At 40.1% G+C, this 20,905-nt stretch overlaps 1 protein-coding gene across 1 annotated transcript in view; it reads right to left on the reverse strand.

Moving 5' to 3' along the window:
* LOC102008488 (palladin) overlaps window positions 1-20,905 on the reverse strand; it is a gene marked incomplete at its 5' end in the record, with an annotated part of 37,743 nt that overhangs the window by 10,692 nt on the left and 6,146 nt on the right. The window contains 5 exon segments of the mRNA XM_013513428.1: window positions 860-954; window positions 8,616-8,765; window positions 11,426-11,647; window positions 13,674-13,772; window positions 17,075-17,210. Coding sequence (XP_013368882.1) covers window positions 860-954; window positions 8,616-8,765; window positions 11,426-11,647; window positions 13,674-13,772; window positions 17,075-17,210 — 702 coding nt within the window.

The raw sequence follows: 20,905 nt of genomic DNA on the forward strand, positions 1-20,905 counted from the left end.
GCACCCACGCAGGTGCTTGTCCCCCACAGGCCTTTTCGCATCCGGTCCCATGAGGTAGGACAAACACACTGTTTGTCGCTTACTCAGTTTTTCTGCTTACGCTCTGTGAGCTTGTGTTTCTCTTCAAGAAAGGCGGTGTGCATCTGCGGTCTGTAAATACAGTCAGGACTATTTCAGGCTGCTCTGTAAACTACCTAAGTAGGAACCCAGCTTGACAGACTGGTTTCATATTCTGTTTTTTTTTAAGTGCAAATATGTTCCTAAGAAATAACATCCTCTCTCCCTGTCTGCCATTCTTCTGTCATCACTCTTTCACAGACTGAGGGCTCCTAGGAATGGCAAGTCTGCTCCGCAGTTAGCAGACACTTGTTTAAGCATTTAAAATGCAACACTCTTACCTATAAGATTGATGACCTAGTGGTGGTCTTATGTTCTGAATTACGTGATATGAAAGTATACATTAACAAACTAGCTGAGTTTAAGAAATCTAGTGGCAACTGTTAATAAGTCTGCTGGTTAGAGATTGGTGGGATTTTGAATATTTGTGTACCGTTTACTAGCGTTTCCGTGTTTACGTGCTGTCTAAAGGTGCCGGGTCTTATTTCTTCATACAGAATATGTCCTACTTAACAAACTGATGATAACATAGCTGAATGCGCTCAGCATATATTAGCAAATGTTTGTTCCCTTGCATTTTCTAAACTGCAAAAGAGACAGTAAAGAACACACTTTAAAGTTTGTATGGATACTGTCTTCTACTTATGTTTATATTTATGATCATACTACGATTCTAGTAGTAGTGAATTCATAGTGATACATAAAGAAGCAGTAACACTTAGGGAAGGAACATTTGAAATACCTTCTGACATGCGGGTGGCCTGAGGGAGAGCGCGGACTGCGGCCTCTTTGGTTGACGGCCTGTACCATTAGCCGCCCAGTACAACTGACACGGCCCTGTCGAGAAAAGAAATAATTACTGTGCAGAACTGCTAACCATCACGTCTGTTGTCCTACTCTAGAAGACTTTACTTCATAACAAATCAGTGTGCCATTAGTAATAAAATCCACCCCTCTCAGAGAAGAACTTTCCTAAGTTAGTTCCCTCAGTAAAACTGTATTTACTTGAAATCAGGTGAGGGAGTCTTTCTCTGAATGTTAAATAAGCTGTTCTTCTCTATTCAGGATGATACTGAAAATGATACCTCTGAATTAACTGCAGTCGGCTAAGGCCTCCTACAGTATGAGGTTGACTTGTAAAATACAGCAGGAGGACATTATTCTTGTGATGATTCTATTTCTATGGTCAAATATTTACTAGTTTTGGTCAATCTTGAAATCAGAGCTAGGTGTTTTTAGTTTCCTGTTAGATGTTTTTAGTAATACATTTATTAAATGTTAGTGACATCCCTTCCCCAGAATATATATTAAGGGATAGCTGCGTGACAGAATTAGCATTATGTAAGAAATATATACACAGGACGGCAAAGAGAACATCACAGCTAAATGACACCATGTTCTCATGAAGTGAATGTGTGTGAAATTTAAAAGCCAGAAAGAGTTAAATACTAAAATATGTGGTCATGTGACAAGGGTCTAGCTAATGAAGCTACACTTCATCTCTTATTAAATTTACCCATTTAGTATTTCCCAGGATAGACAGACAAACATAATACTTAGAGGACCCGGGCGACATGGATAAGTCACCCAGTGTTGCTCTGGCTTTTGGTTTCAGCTCCTTCTTTTAATTTTTTTCTTCATTATTACTAGCAGAGTAGCAAAACAGATTAGGAGGGCCAAAAAGTAACATAAGAAGAGGAAAAATGTACAGATAGACCATTAATGATTAGCCTTTGTGAATTCTAGGATTGATAAACAGTCCTTGTATACACTTAATTCAAAACGAAATTCTATATCGGCTTCCATTTTCACTGCAAATGAGCATGGTAACAGAGTAGGGGTGAGAACACTGGAGCGTGTTTTGAAGAACCGTTTTCCATCTGAGGTTGGCTGAGGTAGCAGGAGCGTGAGCAGAAGCAGAGCGAACACAGTAGGTTATCACAGCAGCACACCTCCTAGTAGGATTTGATAAAAGGCAGGAATCCGGTCAGTGGCCCTTTCCAGGTCTGCCAAAGGCCAGACTTCTTTAGGGCCCTAGTCAGCCAGAAAAGGGGAGGGGGGTGGCTTACAGAAAAGTTCTACAGAACAGAGAAGAATTTGGAATTACCAGACAGAAAGAGTTGGTAGCAAAGAAATGAATTTAATCTTATACCAGATCCCTGGTGCCCGCCAGCATTCACAGTATTTACTGCTGAGGTCACACTGAAAATACTAACTTCCCCCCAAATATCCGAAGAAAAATCAATACAACATTATGAAAGAGAATATGTCTAAATTCGATGAATTTTATCTGAGGCTCAGGCCCTATGACACAGGTTCGGTTATGCTGAGCTCTTGGCAAATACTTGGAATTCCAGGAACAAAGCACTCAGTTTGACAGCAGAATAAGTGGAAAGTGGATCCACCTTTAACTTCTGCTAAGCACAGTCATACTCCCTGGGCTTGTTTCTGTGATGGCTGCCATCGGAGGCCTAAGATGGGAGATGTTCTACTTTAACCACCGGGCTGTGCTGAGATTATACCCCACCTTCTCCTGCGTTCTCAAGCAAACAAAACACACACACACACACACACACACACACACACACACACACACCAGGGTGTACAGACTGGCGTACTACGAAGGAGAGATTACTCATTTCTACACTGTTTTTGAGGTTTTCATTGCTATAGCTCAGAACCATACGCACAAATATTGATACAGACTATCTCCTGAACCTTGCAAACTTAAGAAAAAGGAATGCGTTACCATTTGTAGTCTATGTACTCCTACACCACCCTGTACCCCCAAACGTAAGGACAGAAGGCATTATTAATTTCGTTAATATTATGTTAGTGGCTAAATATATTATATGTACATGTACATGATCGGGAGCATTTTGAAGGTATCCAAACTAGGAAGTTAGGTAACTTTGACATTTTTATTTGACAAAAAAATCTAGAATTCGGTGAAGCAGTTTTGAAGATGTCTTCAGTGTTCAGATTTTTTTAAGTCTGAACATCTGATTTAGAATTAGTGTTACATGATTTTAATCTATGTATATGACAGTTAACTGGAATAATCATCCTGATCAGCAGGCTTTTGATACTCATTACTGCTGTTGTATTAGCTTCTAACTCTCCGATCTCTATGTTTCACTAACAATAAAGTAATAATGGATCAGTGTCTTTTTTTTGTCTTTTTGAGACAGGGTCTCGCTATGCAGGTCAGGCTGGCCTTGAGCTCACTTTGTAGCCCAGGCTGGTCTTGAACTTGCAACAATCCTCCTGTCTCAGCCTCCCAAGTGCTGGGATCACAGGCGTGCACCACCACGTCTGGCTGTATCAGTGTTTAAAGTGAAGTTTGAGGCTGGGGCTATAGCCCAGCGGCATAAGTGCCTGCCTGGCAAGTGCAAGGTCCTGAGTCTGATTCCTGGTACCAAAATAAATAAATAAATAAATAAAGTGAAGTTTGAAGTAAGCCAGGAGATCATGCAATGCTAAAACAAAACACAATCAACAAATTAACTTTTCTGCATTTAACTCAGCTCTGGTACTTTTTTCCTATTCTGACAGATCCACAGAGTTTAAAACTATAGCACAAGTAAGAGGTTCAAATTGTTAAACTGATTCTATTTTATTTTATTTATTCATTTATTTATTTATTTATTTATTTATTTATTTTGGTACTGACAATTGAACTCAGGACCTTGTGCTTGCCAAGCAGGTGCTTGTGCTGCTGAGCTATATCCCCGGCCCGACTGATTCTACTTTAAACAGACAGCTTGTAAAGATTATTCAGTGCCTCATGCAAGGCCTATTATTCGTGTAATATGAAAATAACGTTTATATTTCATAGTTTATGAGCTGGACTTGTGGCACGCAGGTCTTTACGAAGCTTGCCATTTGTATACATAATGCAATTTGAAGAAACATCCAACTGCAGAAGAGCCACTCCATAATCCAAGTGCAATACAGCGTAACTTAGCAACACAGCAAAACAAAGTGAAACATTTGTGTTTAGACTTAGCTGTGTCCTAAAGACAGGATTAGAGTCTAAAATAAACTGTTTCTGTGATCCTCGTTTTGGCATTACGATTAGTGTAAGACTACGCAGTCACTCGTTATTTTGCTAAAGTATGGGACCACTTTGGTCTCTGATGAATTGGGCTGCACACACACTCAGTATGATCCCCAGTCCAGTATACATTTGGAGCTGTGGGTTCTATCCCAAATAGAATCTGGATGCGATCAACAATATCTAACGTGTTTCTTTTTCCCAAAAGATTAACCCAGGTGGAAAAATATCACATTCTATGAAATACTCTGCTGAACTTCGGGATTTTCCTCTTTCCTTGGTTCTCGCCCTTTGCTTGGCTGCTTTCTGTAATTCTTTTCCTCTGCTCAGGAAAGCTCTGCCTGCTGTTTCATTCCTGAGCTAATTCTTCCGCTGCGGCCTCTTCCTCTCTCCCTGTTCTTTTCACGTTCTATAGGCTGCAGTGCACTAGGAAAGACAGAGGTAGTTGCCTCCCTTCCAAAACCAAGTACTTTTAAAGTTTGAAAAAGTTTAACATCACTGATAGATCTCAAACATGCAGAGTCACCTTTGGTTTTCAGTCAAATATATGCTTTCGCGATGAATGTATCTTTGCATTTAGCTGTTCTGAGTTTTTAAATGCCTGCTTATGACCTTCTTCTTTTAAATCATGCTTTAATTCACAAGTAACAAGAGCAACAAAAGACCTCAATATATAATAACATGTTATAAGGTTGAAATTATGACCACGTGAAACATTTCTTTAGTGACGTGCCTACAGCCACAAATAACTTATGCCGAAGGTTAGGCAGAGAAATGGCCGCCTCTCGTCCTCGTTTAAATGCCACTTTTGTTCAGTGAGTAATAAAGTTCATTCCAGTATCTCGATGATGACTCACAAATCCTACATCTGTCACATCTGGACATACCTACTGCAAAGGACGCCAAGGATGAAAGTTTTGAAATTAAAAATCAACAAGGCAACATGTTCAAAAACTTGGAACAGACAGTTACTACTAAATAGCATAAATATGCAGTTTCAGTGGGTAAACTGGTCCACTTTTTATACCTCTGTCTTCTCCCTAAAGGACAGAAGGTAAGAACTACAGAGGGCTCACCTGGGGGGCTTCCCTGCGATTGGGCAAAGCAGAATTGCTGGGGCGCAGGGTCAGCGCAGAGACCGCTGCTCTGGCCTCTTCTGGCCTCGAGGGTGCTGGGAGCAGAAAGCAGCTTCCCAGTTTCACGTGTGGCCGGGGTCAGCTGTGCTGAGGGTGGGGCCTGTTCTCTAGCTCACAGCTTCCTCCACCCAAGCCCACAGCTGTGGCAGTGTGGCACAGCCACATCTGCTGCCTAACTCCTTTCCCACGGGGGTGATAAAAGGGAAAGGCCGGGAGGCCAGAAGACCACACACCAGCAGTGTGCCGGGTAGAAATTCCAAGTGGACTAGCTTACACTAACAGCGCCGCGGGGCTGGAATACCTGGGAACGGAACGGATCCTTCACATCTCCTCTCCACAGTCAAGTCTGGGGGTTGCTGTTCTAAAATGAGGTAGTCAGTGTCTGTGAATTAGAATAAAGCCAACCACTAGCACTTACTGAACGTGGATGGTGTGCTAGAGAAGCTGAGTGTTTTTTACATGTACGCTTTAAATCCATGTTATGTCCACTTGTGGAGGAGGAAACAGGCATAGAGAGGTGAAGTGACTGGCAAAGGTCACACAGGTAGTGAGTGGCAGCACTGGAACTCCAACTCCTATCTGTCTGATGTAGGGCTTATGCGCTGTGTCCGTCCTTCCTTCCCTTTGTCCCTCCCTCTTTCCCTCCCTCCTCCATTCCTTCCTTCCCCTCTCTCTTTTTCCCCTTCCTCCCTCCTCCCCTCTTTTTCTTTTCTTTTCTTGCTCCTCCTTCTTTTCTCTGTTCTCCTTCCTCTTCTCTTTCTTTCTTTTTTCTTCCCTTCCTCCCTCCCTCCCTCCCTCCTTCCTTCCTTCCTTCCTTCCTTCCTTCTTTCCTTCCTTCCTTCTTTCCTTTCCTTCCTCCTTTTCCAATGTTTACAAAGGGATCTTCTTTGGGTGGGGTGGAGGGCTCATATACAGAGATTTGGGTAAGAGTTCAGTGACTTTGACACTTTTATTTTAATTGGCACATTGTAATTGTATATGGGTAACAGTGTGATATTATTATACACACGCACACACACACAGTGTGGACCAACCCAAGGGGGATCCTTAATGCCCCGATAGATGGGACTCCATTATAGTTTAAGTGATCCGACAATACTGACCCTTGAGGCAGCCTGACGTCTTAACCTTTACTGCCACTGGCTATGAGCACTGAGGTCTTCCTCCTTTCGAACTATCCCATATGTACAAATACATTAGTGTGATTCGAAGAAAAAAGAACCAGACTCATAATTACAGTTTTACATGCATGTTCTTTTGTTCTGCAGAGTGGCTTATTCTAATAACAATTTAAAACATGCTAGGAAAATATGTCTTGAAATGCAGCAGGAACCCAGTTCTGGCAAGTACTAAAGGAACACAGACAATTCTGTCCTCATAATAAATCTCAGCCTTGTCAGGGGAAAAAACAAGACTCGACAAAAATTTCTGGATTTTGTCACACCCTCCACTTTTTTTTGTCGTACTGGGCATGACACTCCAGGCTTTGTACATGCTTGGAAAGTGCTTTCCCCTGAGCCAAGTCCCCAGCCCTTTTTATTTTTCTTTTGGAGACAGGGTCTCACTAAGTAGCTCAGCTGGGCTAGAACTCAGCCTTACGGCATGGGTCTCCTGAGAGCTGGATTACAGGTTTGCCACCTTACCTAGCCGTTCATTTTTTTTAACAGCAGAAAACTGAAAATTGCAATTTGTTAAAAGTCATAGAAACATGTTGAAAATATAGTAAGTGAATGAAAGCATTACTTTTTTTCCCTTGAATTACATCAAATATAAGTACAGCTTATATGTGTGCAACTTATATTTGATATGCAAATTTGATACGCAACTTCATAGAAGAGATTATTTTGACCAATTTCAAGGCAATGATCATGTATTTATTGATTACAAAATTATGATCTCAAGAAGGTGCATTAATATGGAAACTTTTTATTGACAGTCAAGAGTGTGCTGTGCTCTTTTTGTGATATGATAACATGGATAATTCGGATTTCATTCAATTACTAGTAGTGCAGAAAAATGTTTATATGACAATGGAATATTAAAAACAGGAAAAATCTTGTACAAACTTTAAAAGCTTACAAGTTTTGTTATAATTACATGATTTTTCTTTTAACAACTTTATTGTATCATTTTCTAACACAGTATTTTCTGTGAAAGAAATAACGAAATATGGAGTAATATAAATAGGTCCAGAGGGTTTAAAAAGATGACTTCGGGACATCTTCATTAGTTATAAAATTGTTAGTCTTAGCTTTAGAAAAAAAAGTAGTAGATGACTTAGACAGCTTCTGCAGACTTCGAAAAATTTCCCAGTCACACACTGAGCTCTTAAGGCACAGAAGTGCTTCCTACTCGTGTGTACCCTGCACCCAGCGTAGTGCCTGAAACATGCACGATACGCAATAGCACAGAATGTGTGGGTTTCAACTGGGAGCTCCATACGTAACAGCCTTCTTCCAAAGTCTAGGAAGGCAGTTAGTTATTCATCCTAAATCTAAGGACAAATGCAAGACAAAACATTTGAACCAGGCACAGTATTGCATGCCTATAGTCACAGCCTTTCTGGAGGCTGAAGCAGGAGGATCACTTGAGCCCAGGAGTTCGAGGACTAGCCTAGGTCACATTGTGGGACCCCATCACAAACAAATAAGCAAACAAACAAACCCCTCACAATTGTGTTTTATACAGATAAATGCTATGCACATGACATTATCAAAATTATAATTATTCTGGTGAAGGTGGAATTCTAATGCTTTATTTCTGGGCCAATAATGTTTTTATGTATTTCTTAAATATTTGATTTTGTTTTTGTTTTTGTTTTTTTTTTTTAGTTTTTCCACTATAACCTATGTATGTGCCACTCTGTATCCTTTCTTCTTTATTTTCTTCATGGAAAGTAATCCTGCCTAGAATTCTGTTTTATTTACTTGTTCGCTGGCTTAATTTCTACCTCAGGACTGTCCTGCCCACCTTGCCACTTTATAGCCTCCAGCAGAAACACACCTAAGAGCCCCTAAATGTGTGTGGCAGGAATGCACATCTGCATAGGCATCATTCCTACAGAAGAATGCCTGATGGAATAAGTAAATGTTCATGAAATAGGTGTGAAAAGTAATTAATAAAAAATTTAAAGATAGATTTTTTTTTTGTAATCATCTGAAAGCAAGATGGATGAAGAATTTGGAAAAATAGCTTTCTAAGTGAAAGAAGTACAGCTTCACCTTTTAATGAAATAGTTCCTCTGTGTAATCAAATGCCTGCAAGCACTCCACACAGAAGAGAGCCCAACCCTCTACCCTGTTCACCTGAGGGTTGGCGGCCATGATTGTGTAGTTCCCATCGTCCTCTAGGGTGGAGGCTGAGGTATGAAGAGAGCAGGTCCCATCGAGATCTCTCTGAATGGTGTAGTGATCACTCTTGGGAGAGATCTGCTTCCCATCTTTAAACCAATAGATCTGTAGAAGGAAGTGAAGATTAAAGATTAAGAGTGTGATTTGCCTCTAGTTGGAGGACTAATAATAACAGTGTGGTCTGCTGAACTGATCTGAGTTTTCATGTTAAAATATTAAAGCAAACACCTGAGTAGGAAACTGATTTAAATGAAAAAAAGCAGACAGCAATTGAGTTCAATTCTTTTTCAGTTTTAAAAAGTCATGTATCATTTTTTGTTTTAAAAAATATATATATGAAATATAAATATATCTTTTTGTTTTTGAAAATACAGTATTTACTTCATTTATTATTTATATGAAGGATATGTAGGGAATTTTGGCAGTGATCATTTCTGTGAAGTAGCATTAGAGGTTTTTTTCTTTTTTCAAATGTACTGGTAATTAAAATGTGTTGCTTTTAAGGTAAAGGTAAAGAGACAGTGTAAAAACAAACCCTAACTCTAGTTATTCTACTAAATTGTGTCAATAAGTGTAGCCTGGAGGGAGGGAACAAGTAGAGGTGGGGAATGGTTGGAACTCTGTTGCTTTAATTCTGAACCAAAAAACATATGATCAAAGGTCGAAAGCTTTACACTAAAGAAAACAGCATTACTGAACAGCAAAGTACTGTTTAGAAAGGAGAATCAAAAGGCCAGTGATGGTGAACCTTTTAGAGCTTTCAATGATACAAGCAGCCCGCTGTGGCACGTGTGCCAGAGGTTCGCCACCACTGGATTAGGTTAACCTGGGTGAGGGTGTGTCCTAGCTCAGCAAAGCCATAAACAGGGTTATACTTTTCCCCAATTTAAGTGAAAAGGATAAAAAAGATGAGAAGTTGAAACCCCAGGTTTACACTATTACATGATATTGAGCCAAAAGCAGAAAAATTAATAGGAAGTTTGGCTCTGGGTGATTGAAACCCTTAGCTTCCTTTCAGAAGCATACAAACTACTCCCACATGGGACACTTCCACAGGTAGGAAATGCTACTACACATTAGTTCACAATGAAAAACTAACAAACCATGTGAGGAAATAAACAACACAGACAGTCAGTAGTACAAGAAAGAAGAAAATAGAGGCCCAAGTATTGTACATGTTGAACAATTTTAAGAAACTCTAAAGTCAGTATTTCAAATCACTAAATTGTGAAAAGAATAAAAACTATAATGACAGGATAGTCTAAAAATGCAAATTTGGGGAAAAAGTATATAAAATGAGAAATATACTTACTAAAATTGTAAGATTAACAGTGATGTCAAAAAATGAGTGTAGTAAAATGGAAGAGTGGAAAGGGATACTGTATACTTGACACTTGCAGGTTCTAAATCCTATAGCTTCATGCTTTTTTTTTTTTTTTTGGTACCAGGAATTGAACTCATGACCTCGCACTTGCCAGTTAGGTGCTGTGTTGCTGAGCTACATCCTTGGCTTCTTATGTTGTTTTGGTCTCACAATCAGGTTAGTTTTAAAAACTAAATTCCAACCACCGAGTCAGAGAAAAACAGATAAAGAAAATGGCTTCAAATTTTTAAACTCATATCCACTTTCTAATAGGATGAGACTTTTAAAATAAACCCTGATGTTATAAAAAATCTTTTTTACCATATTCTTTGCATAATCTGAACATTTACCTCTGCTTGTAAACATAGGAAACGGTGGTTTTGTAGACTAAAGACCTGGAGTTTTTATCACTAGGAGCGAATATTACTTCTTTATGGTCCAAAGCACCAAGTTCATGTCCAAGTCTGGTCACTTACCAGCTCTGACCTTGGGAAAGTTAATTTCACAGAACTCTAGTCGTGTGTAGTTTGAGAGTAACGGAAGTAGATAATGGAGCTGTGTGAAGAGCTCCTTGTTATTCACTTGTTCCTGTTCTATTATATTCTTTAAATCTCAACTCCATACTCCCCAGCCTCCAATTCCTTTTGGTTTTCTTGCTCCATTCCTCCCTGAGAATTGAACCTAGAGCCTTGAGCATGCAAAATGGGAACTCTACCACTGAGCTACACCCCAGCCTTGTTGGTTTGGTTTCTAATGTCTCCTTAGGTGGCCCTGGACCTAAGAGCACTTTAAAGATTTTATATCCTGAATATTAAGAGAGCTAGTCCATATCTCGTCTATCTACATATCTGCTATCTTTCAGAACCTAACTTTTGGGCCGGGGATATAGCTCAGAGGCACAAGTGCCTGCCTGGCAAGCTCAAGGTCCTGAGTTCAATTCCTAGTACCAAAACAAAACAGAACCTAACTCTTCCTTAAAAACTGAGGCTCTGGCTGTAGTTCTGGTAGGACTGTGAAAGTCATTTGCTGGAAACTTGGCTCCCGATATAGACAGTTAGGATGTGAGGCCTCTGGGAGGTGACTGGATTCTGAGGGCTGTGCCTCAGTAGTGGACGAATCCATTCATGGATTTTAATGGCTACTTGGTTAGGAGAGGAATTTTCAGTATAAATGTGAGCTCTTGCACGCTCACTTTGTCTTGTCATGTGATGCATTTTTGCTTTCTGCCGTGAGTGCGAGGGGTACCAGGCCCTTGCTTATGTCATGCTCATGGGCTTCCCAGCCTCCAGAACCATGAGCCAAACAAACTTCTTTCTTTATGAATTACTCAGGATCAGGTATTTTGTCACAGCAACAGAAGACGGACAAAGACAACGCTTACAACATCATGTTTTTAGCTTACCTTAGGCTTTGGATTCCCAGCCACTCTACACGTGAAGGTTACCGGCATTCCTTCAAAGATCTTACAATGTTTCAGCTTCATCTCAAAGAAGGGTGCCATGCCGCTGTCCACAGGCACATCCCCATACTGCATGTCATCGCCTGACTCGTCCACGAGAGACCTCTCTAGCCTGTACTCTATTTCACTTATGAGTCTCTGCTCACAGCTGGAGACTTTGTATTCCTGTGTAAAGCAGACAAAGCTCAAGTTAGCGGTCTCGCTCCCTTGTGGAACAGCGTGTCTCCTCAGTCTCACTCCTCTGTCCAGAGAGGCACTGAAAAGTCGGTGGTGTTCTTACCACAGAGCTTAAAAACGTAGTCTGAGCCCAGTTCAATTCCACAAAAACAAACAAACATCTGGAAGTGAGTATATGTGATATTTCAAATTGTCTTCAAGTCCTTTCATCCCCCCCAAAACCTAAAAAGATGAGTTCCCCCCTCTTCTCTCTCGCGAGGGGGCTGGAGGGGTGAAGGGAAGAAAGAAGCAAAGACAGTGTATTCCTAATCCGTTCATGAAAATAAAACGCAGGGGAACACTGATTTCCTTCTGCAGGGTAAAAGCCATTGCAGGGTGGTGCGCCTCTCCAGAAGGCTAACATACATGTGGCAAGCAGCTGCAGTCTTACACAGAATTTTATCAAATGAATAACAGAAAATAGGGCACTTTTTTTTTTTTTTGTAACCCATAACAACCCTCCGTCTCCGAGAGGCCCCTCCTTAGCTCTGCTGCTATTAGGGACACATCTCTTTAAAAGCAAAACAGGACTGAGTCTGTAGTCCCAAGTTGGGTTAAAAATATAAAAGCAAAAGCAAGACACCATCAACATCCTATAGTGTTTTCGGTGAGTCCTACAAAGTGCAGGACATGAACAGGGGCAGCCTGTTGCAAAATATTCCCAACCAGTTTTCTCTCCAAGAAATTATACTCTAAAAAGCAATGTGTTTATTTGAAGGGAGAAATACAGCGGTAAGGATAAACCTGTTAACAATGTACTACAAGTTAGTTTTGTTTGAATTACTGTCAAATTAATCTCTTTAAGCATTGGCACTGAGTTTGACCCTGGTCTAGACAACATAGTGAGAACCTGTCTCAAAGTAAGAAAAGTAAAAAGGGCTGGGGGTAAAGCTCGGTGTGAAGTCCCCTGAATTCAATCCCCAGTTACACACAAAAAAATGAAAGTTCAGAGTATTCACTGAAGTCAGAACTACATTGAAGTCTCTAAGTAAATGACAAAAAATTATAGTAACTTTTGCTAAACAAAAACTGACAGTGATTATGGCATTTATACTATATGGTAGTACAGGCGGACACACTTAAGAAGGGGCAGAAAAATGCAAAACAAAGTAAAAGCAGACACAGTGAAAGACTTGAAAGAAGGAAAAACTTAACCTTTTGTCCATCCAGAGGACTCCCTACAGAAGCATGAGACCCAACAGCCTGCAAAGGTAGAAAAAGAGAAGTGAAGAGCAGTAATAGAAATAATGAGACCTAGTAAGACTAGTTTTCCTTCAGTGAAACTTTTGTGGTATTAATATTTAACACAGAGAAACCCTCAGATTTTGAAGGAAGACCCATTTCTCAACAGATAGGGAAAAGAATTGATTCGATACTTATAAACGTTTTTGTTTTTGAGCTTGACACTACATCTGGAAACTCCAGAGGCAGTAAGGGATTATAAAGCAGCACACATCAGCTCCATGAAAGGATTTTTTAAAGCAGAGGAATAAAAATAGCACTTTAGTCTTTTGCTGATTTGGTGTTTTATAACTGTACATGTGAAGGAAGATAAAGACCATCAATCTTTTCCCTATATAGATATTTTACTTTGGCTAGCTATTAAAAATATAATGGGAACTATTTACTAGCTTATTTCAAACAGTGAAAATATTTTTCCACCCGAAACTATTTTGTATTAAAGCAAAGGAGAGAAAAAATACAAAGCCGGCTGAAAGTAAACTGGTTAGTAAGATAAAAGAACAGATATTACTGATGGAAATAATTCTATTAGTCACTTACTGCAGTGTTGTGCACATAGTATTCATTCAATAAATATTAGCTATGAGGTTGACTGATGATATTAATATGGATTTCCTGTAAGTTGCTCTTTACTTTTCACAAAACCAATCCCAAGGATAGTGTCCAAGAAGAGTGAGGGAAAAAGGGGCAGGATGGTAGTTATTCTTCTAAGACATCCAGAACAACACAGTACCTGATTAGTCACTTCTTCTTCTGGCTCCTGCATATTAAAGACAGTTGCACTGTCAGCACCGAGCAGTCGACGAGCCATTCTTTCTTCATACGTTAACCTCTAAACATAGGAAGTCAAGAAAAACACACACAATTAGAAAAGAAAGCACAATTATATACTGCCTCATGCGAAAGAGTGAAAGAATGAGTTTTGATTTTCCTCTAGGTTCAGATAGCTGGGTATAAAAGGAGTACAAGGAGCCCGCTCCTTTCCCTTGCTTTCTGTTCTATTTTTCTATCTCCTCTGGCCTTCTTGGCCTAACCAGTGTGGGGAGATGAGATAACTAATCCTGGGAACCACCAACTGATACAGCATAAATTTAAAGTGAAAGACAAGCCACAAGGCAGAAGATGTGTCATTCTTATCCTTTATGTCATCTTATCCCTTAAACCAGAGGCGGGGGTGGGGGGGCGGGAATATATTCAGACAGCAAGATATGATAAAGGAAATGTTATTTTCAAAGCCATCCATATGCTTCAGAACAGTAAAGTCATCTCCTCCAAGACCAATAGACACGGAAAACAAAGCTACTCAAAAGGGGAACACATTGATCTGTAAGAAGATAATAAAGAACAGGCATTATTGACTAAAGTTATTCTACCAGCCACTTAACGCTGTGTCTGGCATATAGTATGTGATCAACAAATATTAGCGAATGGAGGTATTAGACCAACTGACAATAACGGTCCTTTTTGCTTTTTTTTTGGGGGGGGGTAGGTGGGCCTCACCTCTAAGAGCAGTTCCTAAGCTACTGTATACTGTAAGAGAATAGAGGCAAAGATTATAATCCACAAAGAATGACTGCTCATGGCTGACTTAGCAACAAGATGCTGAAGGATACAGCCAAACCTGACATCCGTAATTCATGACTCACAAGCAAGCTGTTCGCCTATCAGGAAGAAAAGGGTAGTGTTTTTGCATCTAGCAAACAGCACTCTGGAGTCTGCCAAAACCGTTTTGCTAGGCCATTTTTACTCATAAGAAACGCCTACAGGCTTGTTCTGTCAGTTGGGGGACTCTTGCTTTTGAGTGTTGGTTCTAATGAGCCTTGAAATTACAGATCTGGGAAAGACATTTCAGAGAATACCTATTCAGTCAGGGTCATTTGACAGACAGGGGTTTGGTTAGAAATAGGGAAGAATTAGTAATGCAGAATCTAAAAAACAAAAAGTGCAACAGTTATTTGAGGTTTACTTCCAAACTTCTGAATATAGATGTAAATTCTATTGGAAATTTTCTAATCAGGAAAAAATGTTGGGTAAATATACAATTTCCAGTAATTCCTGGTTTGAGTCCCAGCTCAAACCGGGAAGTGAAACAAATCAAGTGCCAAACAGTCCTAAAGTTCAAATTATTTCATTTAATAACAAAAAGACGAGGGACAAGAAGAGGTAGAGATAAGTGTAGAGTGATACGTGGAGTGATTTAATATGGGATACTAACGTGTAATTTGTTCAAATCTATTTTTAAAAATGAGTGAATTCAATTTTAAGTGCTCGCTGTCTTAGAAAGCATTCCTGATGTTCCTGTCGGGGGGATGCCTGGAATGAATTACCCTCTGTTCACACAGGCAGAAACATCAATTTGTTATCTGTTCCTTCATTGCAGTGAACTTGCTACCATTAGAAGCCAGACTTACTTCACAGATTTCTTTTTTGTGGGTGCAGAAAAGTTATTTTACTTTTTACTGAATTTTAATTTTTATTCACGAATTTGTTTCTAAAGCAGTATGCCATGTGAAAATATAAGCCTTGTCTAAAGAAGCCAAAATTAAGTAACAGATTAATAGTGTGGTATTAGGAAAAAGTTATTTGAAAACCCCATTTTGTAAAACGGGAAACTTCTTGTTTAAGCTCTCAAAATTGGAAATCTATGAAACTTACTGTGAACATAACTTACTGCTAAACAAATACATATAAATACACTTAGTATGGTTGAATAGAAGCTTCTAGAAGCCTTATAATGAGAGCACGTTAGCCCATCAGGAACATTTAAATAAACAACCAGAAAGAAGAAGGTGGGAAAAAAAAAAAGCTGGAGAGATGCCTCCACCTGGCTTGAAAAAGTTCCCTTATGTATTTGTTTTAATCTTTCAAAGACTCTAGCTGACAGAGCCAGGGCAAACTTCCAGAGTGTGTACATTTACACATGCAATCACTTATTTCAGGGAGAAAACATTTTCCTTTTGGGAAGATCCACAGCGAGTGAAATGAGTAACACAAAACTCATGCAAATTTTAATCTTCCTTAATGAGATTTAGATGCTCCAGTAATTAAAATTAGCATTCAGCATCCCACCTCTCTTCTTCACCTTTCCAATCAAATGTGGTCTGTTTTCACATCTTTATTTACCAGTGCTTGATAATTAAAATTCCCAGAAGACATAGTTTATACAGAGATCTTTCTGTTCTGAAAAAAGGTGACTGAGGGGCGAGTTTTATAGGAAGAGCCCTCATATATTAAAACCAAAAACATAAAAAGAAGGAGATGAACACCTCTCTTCTTTTGCTTAAGAGCCAAGCAGCTTTCTCTGGCAGAGTTCCACGATAAAGCTACGGCAGACTCTTCTCCTTCACCTGGTAACTGTTACTTGCTAGACTTGCTTTTCCCATTCCCTTAAAATACTCTGATGTGCTAAGAGCCAGCAAAAAAATACAAAAACTGATGAAGAAACATGTAAGTTCAGTGAGGAAAGATCACATATATCTTCCACCAGATTTATGTATGTACTCTACAATTCTGCAGCTTTAAAGCATCATTTTTTCAAGTTTAATTATCTTGCTCTGACAAACTACAAGGGTGTGGAATAGGTATTACCTTTATATCTTTTTTTTTTTTTTTTTTGGTACCGGGACTTGAACTCGGGACCTTACTCGGGACCTTGCCAGGCAGGCACCTGTGCTGCTGAGCTATATCCCCAGCCCTGGCATTACCTTTTTAGATGGCTGAACCAGTACCTAGTCATCGTCTGGTAGGACAGGACTGAACTTCAGCAATGGTTCTCTGGTGAAGATTTTGCGGGTAGAAGCAGTATAGGCTATCACATCCAAACTCTGTTTTGGATACTTTATTCTAATTCACTGCTTCTGGGTACAGAAGATTCCACACACTGTCTCCCTCATTCATACACCCTACGTTCCTTTTCTTGATAACAGGTACATGACTCAGTGTACTCTCAATCCTAAAGCCTGCCCTTCTTTCTTCCTTTATCCCCAACTGGCTGAGAGATATATTGAAATTCTGGGGTAATGAAATAATTTGGTGGACAAATCTCAAGAATCTGAGTCTTAGTTAACTAAGGTGAGAGATCTCTGATGGGGATAGCTCATCTCCCAAGTCCACACCCCGAATCTGTCTCAGTACCGGCTGGCCATTGTTCAGGAGGTCCTCCTTGAAGCGAAGTTTTCGTTCCAGGTCTTGAATGACAGCATCCTTTGTGCCTTGGATCTCCTCATCAGAGGCTATTCTAGCAGTTCTACTGGCCTTCTTTGGAAATCCCCTGCAGGACAAAAAGCATGAGGTAGTGCCATCAGTTTGTGAGGCATATAAATGTAAGTCAAACATGTAAGACCAACAAAGAGACAGTACAATGGATCAACATGTCATTCCCATTCTGTTTTTTCTTTTTAATGCTGCATCTATTACAACTCATGGAAAACCATCAAATTTGGTTCCCGCAATTCCAGAAGCATGCATTGGAACCAGTTATTAGAGAAGGTTCAGAGGCCTCGGGAAGTACACGATGGCCCTATACTGTAGTCCAGGGAAACAGCAATGGAAAGAGAAAGTTGATGGGATTTGTAATCACACCTAACTTTAACACTGGACTCTAGCTTGTGTCAGATTTGTAAGCTTTGGCACTTTGTTAAAGTCTCTTACAAAGCAAGCATAAAAATATTTACCATATATAGATATGATGAGGATTTCTAAGAGGACATATTTCTTTGATACTTTTATTCAATTTTCTGGTCCTTCATAATCGACTTTAACAACAGTGGCCACTCTATTCTAAAAGAGTAAGAACATCTCTTACCCAAAATGCTGGGGACCAAATGTGTTCTGGATTTTGGAATATTTCCATGTACACAATGAGATCTCAGGGATGGGACCCACGTTTAAACATGAAATTTATTTGCTTCATATCTATCCACACACATAACCTGAAGGTAATTTTATATGGTATTTTTGGCGTACCTGCATTTTGACTCTGACCCATCACACGAAGTCCAGTGTGAAAACTTCTACTGTGACACTGTGTTGATGTTCAAAATGTTTCGGATCACGGAGCATTTCAGATTTTGGATTTTCATATTAGGGTTGTTCACCCTGTGTTAAGTGTCTTCCCTTCCCTCCCACCCCTCAAGTATCCTATCTGATTGGAGTAAGCCAGTGTCTGACTTAATGTGAGTTTTTTTTTATACTACAGGGCTCCGGGACATCGGCAGGTCTGGCAGCCTGCAAACGTCCTAAACCTCTGCAGTAGGATGGGTGAGATCTCAGGACCCTTCTTTCCAAGGGCAGCAACAGTGCCCCGAATGTGTGAGCTGGCCGTCATCGGTGCTCCACACCTGATAGGTAGTGGAATTACTTTTGCTGGTGCCTTAAACAAGTTGCTTCCCATTTCTCTTTCTTTTCCCTCATAGGCCAGTGAGATTAACGAGAAATGGAAGACTATGTAGTGTGAAATGAGTGACCACCACCACCCACATCAATAAAATTGAATTTCAAAAACAGAATTTGAGGTTATAAAAAAGCAAAGGACAGAAGAATACATGTCATATTTCTATTTGTAATTAGCTGAAAGCCATTTTGGCAGTAGTTCTCAGAGCACATGGTCCAACAGCAAGAACATGACCCTGAGGAATCACTAGTTTCAGATTTGTATCCTCACTCCAGCCCCACTAAATCAGAACCTCTGGGCTGGCGTGTAACATGTCAGGCGGTACTGACACAAATCAAAGTTTGATCAACAAATTTAGGGAAACAGACATACATAGAGATAAAAGAATGATTAACTCAGAAGTTCAGGGAACTAGTCAACTCTTAGGAGAGAGCAGGCGGGTGTAAGAGGGAAACTCGTGTGGGGGATTTCAGCAGGTACTAGAGATGGAGGCGTTTCCCTTTACTAAGCTACACCTATACTTGAGTTTTCCGATGCCTATATTGGAAATATCCTAATTGCTATAACCTGCTTCTTCTGATCTGCACTTTTCAGTCCTCTGCCTCTGAAGTTCCAAGCAGGGCATTTATTATTAGACACTAAAGAAACAAAGAAATCAAAATAGTGTGATGTGCTGCGTTTGTAATGTCAAACAAATGGCTAGTTAAACTTTAAATTGCACCTACTCAATGGGAACTGATCTTGACAGGGAGCTGGGCAATAAACCTGAGAAATGTTGATAGCAAAAGCCATAGGATTACAATTTATAATATCAGTTTTTAGTACCATGCAGCTGTTGAACAAAAACACGCAGTTTGCTAGCTCTCTTGCACCTCTTGATTCTTTTTCCTAGGGTATGTCATCAGCCTTCAGTCTAACGTCTCCTTGGAAAGGACATCCCTAAGTCTGCCCCATTAATAACATATTTAATAATATATTTTGTTTGTTTCTGAGACAGGGTCTCAATACGTACATCAGGCTGGCTTGAACTCCAGGTGACCCTCCTGCCTCAGCCCCCCAAGTGCTGGGATTCCAAGTGTGTGCCACCACACCTGGTGACTCTTTTCTTTATGGCACCTTTCATGCTTATAATTATGTGTTCCTAAAGGGTTCTCTCTCACCATGGCTCTACTGTCAATCACAAGGTTTGCTAACAGACACTGATGCACTTCTGCGGTGAGTGAATGGATGTACAATCCATCTGCACTTCTGACCTCTTCTTTCTTTCCTCAGTCAAGAAAACTTGTGCCAGAGCCATCTGAAGCCAGATCATACGTAAAAAGTCAGGCTCAGGATATGTAAATATTACACAAATTTGGAAGTGAAGTTCTGTGTTGCTGTTGACTACAGCCTCACATCTGAGAAATGGAAAAGTTGGGTTTCGCAGTAACCTCACAAACAAAACTGAAGACAGCTCTCTGCTCCACCAGAGGCTGCTGCCACGCACTGTCTCCCGGGATGACTTCTAGTCTGGACATAACCCAGTTGCGCAAGTATGCGATGGTGACAGAGCCGTCTGTGATGCTGTGGGAAGACGGCACCAGGAGGGGTGTCAGCACAAGCGAGAACAACAGGGGTAAAAAGGTGCATATTGGGCTGAGCAGTTCCTCTAAGCAGCAAAGGCAGAGAGCTGATGGTTTTAAAGACAGCCACAAGCATCTAGGACAGGTAGAGACCTACATATTTACTACAGAGTAAGCACGATCGCTTGGAAGTGTTTTTTAGTATACTTGACTCTTCAGGGGGAACTTAGAACTATCACTCTGCAACATTTCATTGAGAAGCCTTTGATCATGGTTTGGAGTCCCTGCCACCAAACTACTTTACCATTTCAAGAATATATTATAATTACTCTCCAATCCAAAGCAAGCCCCCTGATCATTCTGTATTTCTTTTCACAAACCAAGTGTCTAAATAGCGAGATGACTACATGTAACTCCTCTTTCCCACCTCTCTTTAAGAGATGTTCCTCTACTTACAGAATTGAAGGTACTCATATTTCCTTGGTTCTTAATAAGGAAATAAGAATCCATTAAAACTTTTTAACAATTCAAGTCATTTCACAAATATTATTAAGCAGGTAGCAAGCCAGTCTTAGGCCAATACATCACACAGATTCTGTTACACCTAGAAAACAATAGTTGGTTTGTAAGATAATTATATTGCCTGATGACATCATGGCATTCTATGTATTAGAAATACAAGCGTCATCATGATAGTCTAAACATCATCTTGTGTGAGACTGGAAAGAGATCAAATCCTTAAAGATGGTTTTTCATCATGACAGATTAGTTAATACTTAGGCTGGGGGATAAGTTTAGGCGCCAACCCTGTGGTACGAATTCCAGATGCAATGGGGACTAACAAAACGGAGTAGAGACAGTGCTGGCTAGAATGACTGCGGAGGACTGCATCGCAGATCTCAGTATCTCAGACAGACACCGGAAGCTGAGTGTGTCAAGTGGCTAGGAGGGGAGGGGAATTCAGAGCCAACAGGAATAAAGGCACAAAGTGACTTCAGGCACTTAAGAGCT

This window comes from Chinchilla lanigera, unplaced genomic scaffold (assembly GCF_000276665.1).
Source record: "Chinchilla lanigera isolate Chin_1 unplaced genomic scaffold, ChiLan1.0 scaffold00002, whole genome shotgun sequence".
Classification (NCBI taxonomy): Eukaryota; Metazoa; Chordata; class Mammalia; order Rodentia; family Chinchillidae; genus Chinchilla; species Chinchilla lanigera.